Source organism: Embiotoca jacksoni, unplaced genomic scaffold, assembly GCF_022577435.1.
Source record: "Embiotoca jacksoni isolate LCO1_2020_lvr unplaced genomic scaffold, fEmbJac1.0.p SCAF_9, whole genome shotgun sequence".
NCBI lineage: Eukaryota > Metazoa > Chordata > Actinopteri > Embiotocidae > Embiotoca > Embiotoca jacksoni.
Window position 1 is genome coordinate 4,603,748 of NW_027185447.1, and position 14,804 is coordinate 4,618,551.

The window sequence follows — 14,804 nt, forward strand, 5'->3', positions numbered from 1 at the left end:
TGTTTCCATTAGGATTACTGCTATTGGTTGGGAGCTTTCAGACAGTTCAAACTGAGAGTTTGTCGTTTACATTTTGCCTTGAAAACAACAGGCTACCATGGTAATAAATTTGCCTTGGTTTCATCCGATGGAGTTATTCTGGAGCAATTCTGAGGACTTCAGCAGCAGTATGTATTTGCATTTGTACTATGATAACGAGGTTTCTGTGGAAAATCCTGTCAAAATAAAAGTCCTTCACATAAATTCAATTTCAGAGCGCACACTGAAATATTTTTGGGAAACATTTGCATGCAAGAATTTTTAATTGTATTTAGGTTAAGTTTATTAAAAGGTACTTTTGCCTTGTTATTCAGTATCTGATATTAATGTTCTGTAGAGACTTCCATGTATGCTCTAACATACATAAAAACTTGGGAAGCATGAAGCGACAGAAGCACACAATTGTCCTGTGATGAGCTGTCACCGGGCACTATGTTTATCTCAGTACTAGGTGTTGTCTGAATTATAATCATTATCCTCCGTCTCCGGTGATGAAAATACATCCTCTCATTTCGGTGACCGTGGTCGTGTCCGTCATTACGGAGGGAACCGTGGTTGTTTTTGTTCGACCGGTTCCATTCCTCTCGGGGGAAATTGCCATTAGGATGATAAATATATTATGTCGTTAGCGAGAAATGTAAGAGGTAATTACCAAAGTGTCATTCAGGTAACCTGTGTCATTAGTTTTTATTATTATTATTATTATTATTATTATTATCAGCGGGACTGCTATCAGGAACACGACGGCCACCATTGAAGCCCCACACACACTGCCGGGTGTGTATACTTAACACATTGTGGATTTGAATTTGTCTCATGGCTTAGCTGGCATTTCATCTATTTACACTGCACTATTGAATTAGATTTAGACGGTAAATTATGGTTGGATTACAGAGAATTACTTTCACAGACCATGACAGATTATTGTAAAGACTTGTTCCCGGAAACTTTACCCAATGCACCTGCAATGTGTTGTTGTTCCTCTGCCTGTTTTAGCACCCATTATTACCTTTGGATGTGTATTTTTAATAGATTAATCTTGAAACTGGAGGTGTGTGTGTAGTGTGCTCCTTCTGGCCACAGTGCAGAGGTAGGACATTATTTGGCTGTAAAATTACTTTTGAGTCTGTGCATGGAAGTTTATCCACCCATTTGCTTATTTGGAGCTCTCAGTAACTCAGAGCGTTCATCCATTCAAAGAACAGACTCAGATGTCGATACATGATGTCAGCAGTGTCGGTTTCATGAAACATTCACTTTTTTGCATGTATCTATTTATTGAATCCTTCCAGGAAATCGCAAACGCAATAATTAACGCTAGCCAGCAATCTTCACAATATTTGCAGGCGCTTACAATTTTTCAAAATTCTCTGTGACTTTTCCACAAAACATTTACTGAACAGACACTCTGCTGAAATTATTATGGCATAATAACCCATCATTTATAATCAGCAAGGCTTTGCTCCTTCTCCTCTCACCATCAAAACTGCCTGCAAGCTAATTGGAAAAACCTGAACAAGCAGGGAAACCAGGACTGATAGGGTTGTTGAAAATGTGGTTTTATCATGGGAAAAAGGAATGTTAAATCATTTTCTGCACTTCCAGCTCTAAGAGACTGCCCTTTTCTGTGCAAAACGTAGGCCTATGTGTTGAAAATATATTGATTATAAAGCATTTAAAGCTTTATAAGTTTATATCTTCGATCCAATTTGTTAGTTTCTTTTTTTTACAGAAACCACAAAATAATTATTTTAATTTTCTTTTCCAATAAAACATTACCAGAAAGTTATTTTCATAATGTTTAGTAATTATTTCCACTAACAGTTTTTTTCTTCATTTGTCAGAAAAGTTGTCTTTAAATGCTCCCAGGTGGAGTTGTGTATGCATGAGGATTCAGCGCGGTATATGTGAAGTTCTGCTAATGATGGTAATGTTGCCTTTTGTAATTGTGCGCTGTGGGTATTAATTGGGCATGACGATGGACTGAAATAGAAAGTGAAATGGACTGGAATGTTCCCTGTATCAGACATCATCTATGGTGAAAACATCAGATGTCCCCAGTCAACTGCTGTAATGATAATTTGGTCTATATTCATGAAGCTGTCTGCCACTGCTGCTGTTTTGTTTTTTCTTGTAACCTCTTCTGTTTCTCTTTTTCTCTCCTCGTTTGTTTTCATTTCCTCTCCTGCTGTAAATGTCGTTGTTAGTGTCTCTAGCCTTTTCTCGCACTGTAACACCTACTCTCTCTCCGCCTTCCTCTCATACTCATTCACACATTGTCATAGCACAAGGCAAACAGTGAGAGATTGAATACTGAGAATCAGTAATAATGCATCTACAGTCATACAACCAGAGGTCTTTGTCTTCACCAGACAAACGACAGCATTGAGTTATTTGTTTAAGTGCCAAACATTTTCCCGACAAAGGATCTCTTTCAGCAGCGGGCATGTTTACTGTGTTGCCGTAGAAAGGTGGAATACGTGTGTTTTAAACGTCGACAAAATGTCACAGTTCAAGCAATGTTCACAAGATTGCTTGAATTTATTTGCCATTTTGCTAAATTCTTGTGATTCATTTTGCAAATAATGTACTCAACAGACACTGCTGAAAGTCTGACAGCATAAAGTAACGTTTCCGAACAAAACTTGCATCATTAACAAAAATAAGTCCTCTCTTACAATCAGCAAGGCTCTGCTTCCTCTTCTCTCATGATTAAACCACAGGTGACTGGTTGGTTTGTGGGAAATGTGGTCTTATCATGGGAATGTGAAATATTTTTAATTAGTTTACTTCCAGCCATAAGAGACTGCACGTTGTATTTTTTATTTTTTTTTGCATACAGTAGGCCTGTGTGTTATCTTAATCTTATTTGAAAAGAATTTGAATCCTCTATTTTGACCGCAGATGTAGCCTTTGTCTTGTATATTACGGTCACATATTGTAATTTTTTTTTTTAAAGCGAAGTCACTTTTGGGAATTTTTTTTTTTTTTGTACCTTTAAACCAAACCATCAGGATCTCCACTTGTCCCTGTTTGTCGTTCCTCTGTTTCCCCGATCACCCTTTTCCTCATGTTTCCTATCTCTGTCCCTGTTTGTTTTTGTCTGTCGTGTGTTCTCTGTTCTGGTGTCTGGATGGTGTAGATTCATTCCACTGCCCGCCTCCCGTCACCTCCCACTACCACGCCTCATTCAGCTGACACAGCTGGTTGTCATTCCAGTAATCACCACCTGCCAGTATATCAGGAGAGAATAAATCTGCGCTCTATCAAGTCATCTGCTGTGTGTGCGCATTTGAGTTTGTTCAAACACCACCTCGTAACAATGGCTCTCAAAGTTAAAAAAAGAAATCTAAAAAAAGATTAGTAAAATATTTCTGTGATGTGCATTGCAGAAACTGCAGAAATTATTATATTACTGTTTATCAGGTTGTTAAATGTATTTCAATTTTTTTTTTCCCAATTCTCACAATTTTACTGCAAAACCTCCCTCAAAATTCTGCAAATTACATCACAAATCTTGAGAAAAGTCGGCGCAAAATTAAACATTTTTGATCACAACACTGCAAATCATGGAGGGACTGTATGTATGCCGGTCGTTTCACCCATGTGAGATGACACCTGACACAGGGTGCCATCACCCAAACTTATTTTAGCTAGAACTAACAATGATGTATCAACGCCACCATGCCTGCTTCCTATTTTTCCTTTACTTTCACTTGATTTACTCTGAGCCATTTGCATGAAAAAGGCACCTGCAGATTGTGAATGTCTGCCTCATTTCATCGACTGATTGCAGAAGCCGGATGAATAAAGAGAGAGAGAGAGGTGTGGAAGGAGGATTATGTGGACAGATGGATGAGATTTTACCTCCGTCACCTTCTCAATTTATTGTTCTTTCTCTGTTTCAACATGAAGTCAAGATGGAGGGATAGAGCCAACAATCAGTGAGTAAAGCATCCACATGGAGGTTGTACACACACCTACAAGGTATTTCTTACAGCAGACTCTTTTGTTGTGGCAGCATCAGATCAAATAAAATCTAATATTTGAATTTTTTTATATTTTATTCAAAAATCGGTGATCAAAGCTAAATCACTGCAAAATACATCGAGATCCACACCCACTTTGATCATGGTTTTAGCCTTAACTGCTCCCCAAGAAGTAAAACCTTCTGTTAATGCAGTACCGATCTGTATCTAAGCAGTACAGAGGTTTTTACTTGTTACTTTTTCTAATGAGCCTTCAATTATCAGTAAATCACCAGTGACGGATAAATGTTTTTTAATCTGCAGTCACAGGAAAACTAAATTTAAAAAAAATGTGTGTGTTACTGATCACTGAGCACAATGAAGTCACACACAATGTGGCAGGCAGGTGCTTTGATTAGAGAGGAGGGAAGAAAGAAGCACAATCTACAGATTTCACCGAAAACGAATTGATCCAAAGCGCACACACTCATATACACATACATACATACATTTCTATCAGCAGCCCTATGTGCACGCTGAGTCTAAAATTAGTACGCAGTCTGTTGAACAACACACAGGCTACAGGGAGGAAGACATGCTGCCAAAAGATTTAGCTGAGCGACAAGAGAGAGATAGATGCAGGTAGCCGAGGCCAAGTCGGTGTTTAAAAGAGTGGCGACAAGAAATCAAACCTTCATGACCTTTTTAGTTCCACTTATTTTACGTTACGTTTAATCAGCTGTAGAAATTAACTGTTAATTATAGATGACACTTGAATAAACAACTGGACAATTTTTTTTTTTTAGCAAAAGCTGCAAACATCTGGTGATGGCTGCCTTTGCTCATATTTATCTGCAAAGTGCTGTGGCTCAAAAGCCAACTTTCTGGGAGGTAAACAGGTTCAAGTAGCCGACTAACAAGTGCAGGTAATCAGAGTGTGATGCAAAGAAACTCTCAGAAATGAAGTATGAACATTAACTAATATCTACTTCTATATAACCAGTTGTCTATTTCAAAATATGTAAACATATGTCAATTTAACTGCTATGATACAGGCCTCCTTTTACTGTGAAAGTGTTACTAGTCTGGGATTTATTTTCATAGTGTTCATAGTATTATAGTTATGTGTTATTTATGAGGATGTACTAAGTAAATACAATTTAAGTGAGCAATGTACAAAGTAAAAAAACATTATTGTAATGCCACACGTAATGCAAGAAGTGGTGAATAATTTACAATAGTTTCTCCTCAAGGCACTTTGGCTAAGTGCCTAACAAAAATTACATGCATTGAATTCCTTTCACTAATTGAATTAAGTCACTTGTATCAAGATATCTGCAACAATAAAGCTAAAATAAAGTGATCGATGCATCAGTTTGTGTGACCACAGGCTGGCTGATCATGCATTTTCATGCAGGCTGATCTCATTTGACATAAAATGACATCATTTAGCTGAGAGCGATTAACATGTTGGAAAAAAAAAAAAAAAGCAGTACAGAATCTTTTAGTCAAGGAGCAAAGTGGAAATAAATAAGTTGCTCATTTTTCAAAAGTTATTGATTTATTTCCACAAGATATTAAGCATTCAGTAGGTAACTTCACTTTTCCGGCATTGGTTTCTCGCTAAAGAGTTTGAGCCCTTGAAAATATTATACAAATTACAGAAAGTTTTGCAGTGTACGTAGGTGTGTGTTTTGCCTTAATTGACAAATGTCTCAGGCAAAAATTGTCAGTTCTCATGTTTGTCTCTTCCTCCCACCAACTCAGCCTGACTCCAAGTTAGATTATTTTAGGCAACTGATAAAGATCAATGAAGTAGTAGGGCTGAATATTATGTTGGTACAGATAAAAAAAAATATGTGCATAGCACGACTGTCAAATACTAAAAGATATTTTGCCAGATTTGTAATCTTGTCTAATTACTTTGATGAGAGAGTTCTTAAATTAAATATTTGGAAATATTTTACAGTCCATCTGCTTGTGTTTAAACAATATTTTACAAAGTATGAAGTTTGGCTTCTTTTGGGAGAAACATGATCACATTTCTCACAGTAAGATCATTTCAACTGTCACATTTACACCAACCAAAATCAGCCCACAGGTTGCATTCCTGCAATAATTTCTGCCTCCGTCTCTCTGCAATCAAAGAGCCAGGGTTTATCTGTAATATACAGTAGCTGTCACATTAGTTATATCGTAAATGTTACACTTTTACATGTCTCTATTACATGAGAAGATATCAATCTATATGTGGCCTGAAATCTAAAGATGAGATGAGGTTATAAATCTTTGTTTGACTAAAACTGCAACCCACGGATCAAAAACTCTCCGGACCTATTTAATTTATTGTTTTCCCAATCTAATCTCCAGAACATCTGGAAAAGGGGACAGCCTGCAACACATCTGCAAATAATTTCTATGCTCTGTATTCAGACGTGAACCAACACGTCTCTCCCAGGTGTACTTTTTCAAGGACTGGATACCGCACATAAATGAGCTGCAAATACATGTCGTGTGGGTGTTTCAATATCCCTCATCCATATTCATGAGAGCTGCAACACTCTGGGTTTATCCTTTTAAGGCGCTAAACTGACAACGCCAGCACACAAAACATCAAATGAACAGGGGTTCATCTAGTTCATTCCAAGATGCTACTAATCCATTTTAGAGAGAAAAATACTACCTGTAATTTTGCAGTATGCATTTCTAAAACGCAGAAGATTCCAATTTTAAACATGAATAAGTTAAATTGACTCGTATCTTTAACTGCAAAATACCTTCATGATTTTGTGATAAACATTTATGACCAAACTGATGATCTGGAGTTAAAGACAAATCACGCATGTGTCAACATTTGTGCTGTTCACTCTGTAAAACTGTACATTTGGCTTTGACCTCGATTCTAATGCTATAAATGTGCTAATGTGTTCATAGTTACACACTAATGTTTAGCACATACATTTGCCAAGTTCACAATCTTAATTAGGGTATAACTTAATGTTAGTATGCTAACCTTTGTTAATAGGCATTTATAATAATGTATTGCTGAGGTGGATGTCATTGGTTTTGCAGGGTTTTTTTGTCAAAAACCAAAGTACTGGACAAATCTAAATCTAAATCTAAAGTTTTGACCTGCTGATGGCACTGGATAAAAAAATTCAGGGATTATAAAAGGTGTATTATTTCAGATTGAAGGAAATTGGTAATTCTGCCATAAACACCATAGAAATCCTCAGAGTAGTTATTAAGACATTGCCTTTGTATGTCAACCTCTGACGGTGTTAAAAAAAAACAAAAAAACAAAAAACACCAAAGTCGTTAAGAGTGATTGTCTGGAATGTTTCACCAACATTTCTTGACAATCCAACATCAAGATGTTGATATATTTCACTGAATTAATACAATTTTGACCTGTCTGTGGTGCTGATAGAAAAATCAGAGGATCACTAAAGTCAGCAGGATTCATCCTCTCAGCACCATAGATGGCTATCCACCCGATCCATCCAATGGTTGTTGATATATTTCAGACTGGATCAAAGTGGTGGACTAACCGACCAACAGACTGATATTACCACCTTAAAGCACTGCAGCTGACATGATGTAAAACCCTTTTTTCAGTGAAATATGTGCAAGACAAGTGTTTTATACAGTCTGACAGAAAATTTGCATCAACATACCTTCAATAAATTTGTGGTTTGGAGTCACTGTACAGTCATCACTCTTTTTATCATTGTGAATTTTCAGTATACTTCAACCTACAGCAGTTCATGTGATTTCTATATGTATCCAGTCTCTCTCGTGCTTCTGCAACAAATTCTTAATTTACCATTTTGAAAATAATTTTGATAGGTGTTTTGGTATTTTGATTTGTCTTGCAGAAAGAGTTCTCAACATATCCAGAGCATGATTTGTCTGTTAGCTCCCATGTTGTATTGTATCTTGTACTGTATGTTTAATCTTGTTTCTGTTTGCACGCAGATCTGTGACATGATACTATAATCTACTGTATATATCTTTCGGTAATTCCTCAAATCCAGTGGCTCATCACTGGACATTAAGGTCAATTAACACCATGAAAGCCAAGTTTCATAAATGCCACCCTTCCTGAATTAGACACATCGATAATAATCTCTCTCTGATTCTCATCTTCGGCTGGATAATTGGTGTCACTCTCCTGGTTTAGTCCTCTAACTGTTATCTGATGCAAAAGGTGTCAGGACGTAACAAGATATGGACGCTGGCATTGCTTATTAGATTGCCAGGACGGGTAGTACATTGATTAACTACGATAATGATAGAGGAGACTGAGGGAAAGTATTCATCTGTAATTCTAGACAGTACGAGGTGATGGGCCCTCAACACAGAGATGTAAAGAAAGTGGAGAAATTATCATTCTATCATTTTAATAATAATATAATCAACTTTATTTGTATGGCACCTTTCATGCAGGAAATGTAGCTCAAAGTTCTTTTGTTTACCTCCTTTTGATATTTTTCAATCTAGAGCTATCTTTTCCTTCAATCAAGTCAGTATAGTTAAAACATGAGAAACAAACACTTTTCAAGGACTACATGTGTGTCTTTGTGTTTGTTAAACACTGAATGAAACGTACCTGATTGTTTATATAAAATAATCTCTTTGGCTCGCCTGTCTGCTAAATGTTATCTGATGCAAATTGAATCAGAGCATAGTGCGACAGATATGGAGCCTCGTGCTGTTTAGATTACCAGGACACACAGTACATTGATAATAATGGATAATTTTCAGTTTAAATTTTAATCCATAGCTGCAGACACAACAAGGCTGGAGCCCTGCCACGTTGAACTGAAGGAAGTGTTTGTAGATATTTTGGTGGGGGGCAAAACAGTTTGTAACATTTTTAAAGTCTTTTACTATAGTTCTTTCCTCTGAAAATATAGATTTGAAATGCTCCTTCAAATGAATTGGGACTCATAAGTCACCACTTTAAACATGAAATTTGTCATCATGACATCATCACTCTGGGTAAATGTTAATGAAACAAAATCCCCCAAATTTGTTTGAATAATTAATACTTGACAATGTTTGCATTGCGCAACATAAATTGGGATGGAGCATAATATTTAAATTGGCACTTATTAATGTGTATTCTTATCACCTTATTGCAAACTCAATGATGTAAATAGGCATACGTGACATGCTAATACGTATTAATCTCATATAGCCATTGGGTTAAGTCTCCTTAATGTTGTAAACCGCATTGCAGTAATAAGGTTTGCGGGGGTGGCGGTTTATTACATTGCCAGGATTGAGGGAACATTGATTAACAAGGACAATGATAGAGAAGATAGTGAATCTTAATAGGAGCACAGAGCTAATCCATAATTCATACCAACCCAAACAATAGCAGGACCAGTGCATTAATCTGCACAAGATGGAGGGGTTGGTAATCAAATTCAGCACAGCTTTATGTGCAGGAAACATTTGTGAAAAATATTTTAACATAATTTTTGAAAATATATCAGCATTTTACCTCTTTGCACCTATACAGGTGTGTGCGAGAGGAACAGAAAAAGTTTTCTTTTTAAACCAAGGTGATGATTGGGTTTTATGCTGTTGTGTTATGTTTTCCATTTTGGCCTACAGGAAATCCCTGTGGGTTCCCTCAGTTAATTAACATCACAATTTATTGCACAGGCTTCATGCATGAATTATGTTGAGCCAAGTGGGAGTGTTTTGATGTGTGTGTGTGTGGCCTATGTTTGTGTGTACAGTTTTTAGTTGGAAGCTGTTGTAATGAGGGTATTTTCTTAAAAGGTCTGTTAAAAGGATTCAGGTTAGAAGCAGGTCGAGGTTGTAGTGAGTGGGAATGCATTATGTCAATGAGTGTCCTCACAAAGATAGAGAGATGTGTATGTGTGTGTGCTCGTGTGTGTGTGCATATGTCCGTCTGTGCCTATATAAATGTGATGTGTGTACGTTTGTGTTTTAATCTATCACAACTGCAGCATAAATCCCTAAATCAGAGACTTACCATTTCCCTCCTCTGTGCACTTCATTAGCATTATCCACCATTATTAACCTGTAGTGCTCACTCTGTCTCCAACTCTTTCTCTCTCTATCATGCACACACACACACACACACACACACACACACACACACACACACACACACACACACACACACACAGGACTCCATGTACAAGCATGTGTACATGAGCAGAGATCAAAGTTTGGTCTTAAAGATAATCCTACATGAGCCAACAGGAGCTGCCATACTGTAAATACAGTAGGCATATTGCAGGCAACCTTCATGGCATGCTGCGCTAAGAATGACTCAAATGTTTAAGTTAAAACGGATTGCTAAGAATTTGGGGGAAACTCACATCCTGCTGAATGCAAGCACCAAAATCATCCATGTTTTACCTAAATATTATTTAAGCACTAGCACCAACTTAACTTCTAATTCTTTTAAAAATGCTGTGTATAAGTAAAGAAAATGAGAAGTACCTTATTTCTGGAAAAAGGGCTGTGCATTTAATCATACAACAATCACAGACAGGATTTTAGCTTCTAACCTAATAAATTAAGTATGTACACGTAATAGAATAAAATAGAAAATAACAATATTAGTATAAAGTGAGATTGCACAAACATATTGAACAGAAACTATTACTGCACATAGAATGGCTTAATTATTTTAAGTCTTTGATTTTGTGCAGCACTTTGGGCATCTGTTGTTGTATTTAAATGTGCTATATAATTAAGTTTGACTTGACTTGACATGGCATACATAGTACGATAATACTAAGTATCACTAATAGTGAACTGGATTGCACAGTTACTACATTAGACTAATTCTTTATAATTTTCAGAATGTACAGTACGAATCAGAAGAATACCACAAATAGAAAATTTAGAAAAGACTTATAATTACCAGCACAGTATATCAGTGTTCTACCCTTGGATATTAACAGCCATTTACTGTGCTAATTTGTTAGCATGGAGTATCAGGGTGAATGATGTACCAGGTACACATGGACGATTCTGGTGCCAAGGCAAATGAAAAATGTGACACAACAACACAGCCACAGTTGTTTGTTTAATCAAGCAGAGTGTTTATATTGCTATCTGCCAATGAAATCCCCTGGACCTGACATCGGTGTGGAATCAATGGGTGTCAGCGTGGCTAATATATCAGACGTAGACTAATGCTGATGCACCCAGCTAGTGTGGTTGTGTTCTCTGAAGGCTTTCCTGTGTTCCCAGGGGAACTGAGGTTGGGTTTTTGTCACCAGATGCTGGAACCCATCACCAAAGGCAAGCGTAAACCTCCTCCCTCCTCCTCCCTCTATCCATCCACCTCTGAAGAACTTTACAGTCACATTAATCGTTCCTTTCTTTATTTACTTCTCCATCTACTTCCCCCTCTATTTCTTTTTAAATGCAAAGTAGTGTAGTGTTTGGCTTTCTGTCTTCACGTCACCCGAGTACAGTACAAACACATACACAAACACGCACGCACGCACGCACGCACACACACACACACACACACACACACACTATCATGACCCATGTGTCTTGCCACGGCCCAATAATAGAGATTCTGGTAGAGCCTCAGCAAGGAATTACTGCCACTTGCCGACTCCATACACTCACTGTCTATCATAAACCCACACGGACAACCTTCAGGACAAAGTCCCCAACACAACCTCTATACCTCTATACTATTTTCTATTTTTAATGAAATACATACATAGATTTTTGGGAAAGAATAAATTTGTTTAAATGGATTTCCACATGGCATTTCTGCTCTGTCTCTGTCTCTCTGACCTCGTTTATCTCCCTCGCCTCAAACCATCTCTCCCACTTCTTCCATCGCTTTCGCTGCACTGACTCGTTCACTTCATCCACTCACTTCAGTTTAGTCTCATTCAAGTCAAACATGCATGATTGGCACGAAAAACCAAAGGAGCTCCTGCCAAAGTAAAACCTTCTCTATATCTTTCTGTCCTTCCTCAAGTAGACTCAAGTAGCACACCAGACACAATCTTTATCCAATCCGTCTCTGCTGGATCATTTCCTCAAACATTCACACTTTATTTTTTTTCCCTGTTGTTTGGCATTTGAAAATAAAACTTTGACTTCTGGCTGTTGACAGGGTTAAATTATATCCATACCCAAACACTTAATCTCACACTATAAACCATTATAACATTTCTGCAGATGGAAAACTATAACACTCTTCCACACACACACACACACACACACACACACATGCAGACACACAGCTCTGTGTCAAACTTGACCTACCTCAGTGAGGTGAGGGTTGGGGTTGAAGCCACACTGATTACAGACGGTGGCCTTACACTGGGTGCAGGTGTTGTAGTTGGGTACAGCCGGTGGGTTGGACAGCTCTGTGGTGGTGCACACTGGGCACAGTTTGCTGCTCGGCATGGGCGCGATCTGTGGCACCGAGTAGGGAGAGGTGGGCGTCACGCCGCGGTCAGGAGACACAGAGGGAGACCTGCCTGTCCTGGAGCCACCCGAACCACTGAAGTCGACTTGGAGGTTTCGACGGGAGGCATGCTGACCGGGACTTTGACCAGCGTGGCCTCCCATGCCGGATCCAGCAGGACCGTGACCCATCCCGTGGCCAGAACCTGGACCATGGCCCATGCTGGACCCCTGGCTGGACTGCATATGTCGTGGGGAGGTTGGACTCTCATGGGTGGCCAGGCGGTAGGGTTCACCGGCTCTGGACCCAACTCCTCCACCAGTGCCCATGCCTGCTCCTATTCCTCCTCCACCCATTCCTCGTCCCATTCCCCCTATCCCTCCTCCTCCCATGCCTCCCATTCCACCTCCCATTCCCCCTCCCATACCTCCCATTCCTCCCATGCCTCCTCCCATGCCTCCTCCCATGCCACCTCCCATTCCTCCCATCCCTCCACCTCCATGGCTTCCCTGTTGCATGCCAGGTTTGGGGCTACCCATCGGACCCATCGGACCCCTGAAAGAGAGGGACAAATCAAAAGAAAAGACAACTTTAAAACTCAATTAACAACTTTACAAATACTGGAAAACTATAAAATCACATTAGAATTTATAATTAGAGGGTTAAATAGAACTGAGGTTCATTCACCCTTCACAACAATGATACCAACACGGAAACTCTTTGACTGTGGGTGACTAATGACTGCTGTAAAGCAATACTCTGTGTTTTTTAGGAATTTAACCAAAACTCCAAAAATATAAGAGAAATGGGATGAAGGTGTGTCTGCTCAACAAGACCTGTAAATGTTAGCACATCCGGATAGAAAGCTTACTGAGTTACTACAGTAGAAACCCAGGGTCAATTCCAGAGACCAGAGGCATTTCACGATGTAATGCTACATGGGTGGATCAAAACGTTACAAGATTGTCTCTGTTGCATACAAGCGCTGCACAGTATCGTGACGTGCACAAAGCAGGGGGAAGTTGTAACCTTCGTGAGTAAAAATTCCAAGTTTCATCACTATACCAACATCAGCACCATAGTTACACACGTTTTTGCGACCACTGGTCTGAGTGCATCAGCAATTATAAGATTAGGCTTTTTTATTAAGGTTATAGCTTCCCCCGCAGAAGCAGTACAGATTATATATATTTTTTGAAAGTCCAATTCACACCCAGCACATTCCATTTTGTTTATGCTCATAGGTTAGGTGGGTTAATGGTGGGTTAGCTAGCTAAAGCTGAAAAAAACCTGATAACAACAGTTGCGACTTCTGCCAAAACTGATGGTTGTAAACTTACTCCTGCGAACTGCAGGTGTTGTGAGAGAATAGAAAGCTTGACTATCATAGTTAATAAAGTGTGCAACTGTAACATGCTTTCTATAGCTTTAGCACACAGATCCTATCAGACTAAAACATGTTACTTGCCAAAGTCTGCATATGAAATGGTTTGTGTCAGTGTTCATTTAAATTCATTCAAACAAATTCATTGCTGAATGGTTATAAATTGTTGCTGGGGAAGAGAAAATGTAATACGCAGCAGTGGCTGATGCCACCCAAGTATTTAATGGAAAAAATACTGTGTTTTATTGAACGCATTATTAAATGAATGAGCACTACAGGAGAATCCAGCCTGATAATTGTCACTGTATTCTAACAAATTCAATTATCTCCTCACTGCCAGAGAAACAGCAGCAGAGAAGACATTAAAAACCAGCAAAATAATTACTGATTCATTCACTGTTGGCTGCCGAGAGCTGTGGAAGGACCTCCGAACATCCACAGGCATCAACAAATTAAAGTGGAATATAAGAGAAAGCGAAAGACAGGCCACACGCACACACCAATTCATATTTCTACTGCGTGTTAAAGGCGACATGCACACATACACCTAGACATTCATTCAGCGCGAACTCCAGGCAGGAGGCACAAACACACACTCGAGGGGAAGCACATCGGTACAAAACTTTGCCTGAGGGCAATATTGTTATTATTGTTATCATTATTAGAAGAAGTTGAGGCTGAAACTAAAATATCTTTATATTTATTTCTCCTTTTTTGTGGCTGGGTTGGCAAAAACTCAACATGAGCTGTAAATAGTGTGTTCCTTGTGTTTGAAAAAATTGTTTCTTCAAATTCACACCGTGATTCTGTAGTAAACATCTGAAAGTAAAATTTGACTTACATTTCTTGACCTATTTTGCAGCATGTGATTGACATAGAGTATTTTTTTTTTTGCTTGCAAAGATTTACTAGGTTCTCACTCAAAGTCAAATTACTGCTGACTAAAAAGCTGAAATTCCATGACCTATAATGAACA

General features: G+C 38.6%; 1 protein-coding gene across 5 annotated transcripts in view; it reads right to left on the reverse strand.

The window, feature by feature from the left end:
• bsna (bassoon presynaptic cytomatrix protein a) overlaps nt 1-14,804 on the reverse strand; it is a 164,953-nt gene that overhangs the window by 116,847 nt on the left and 33,302 nt on the right. For all 5 annotated transcript variants that reach the window (XM_069140446.1, XM_069140444.1, XM_069140443.1 and 2 more), the window contains exon 2: nt 12,300-12,999. In XM_069140446.1, coding sequence (XP_068996547.1) covers nt 12,300-12,999 — 700 coding nt within the window. The remainder of the gene's footprint in view (nt 1-12,299; nt 13,000-14,804) is intronic.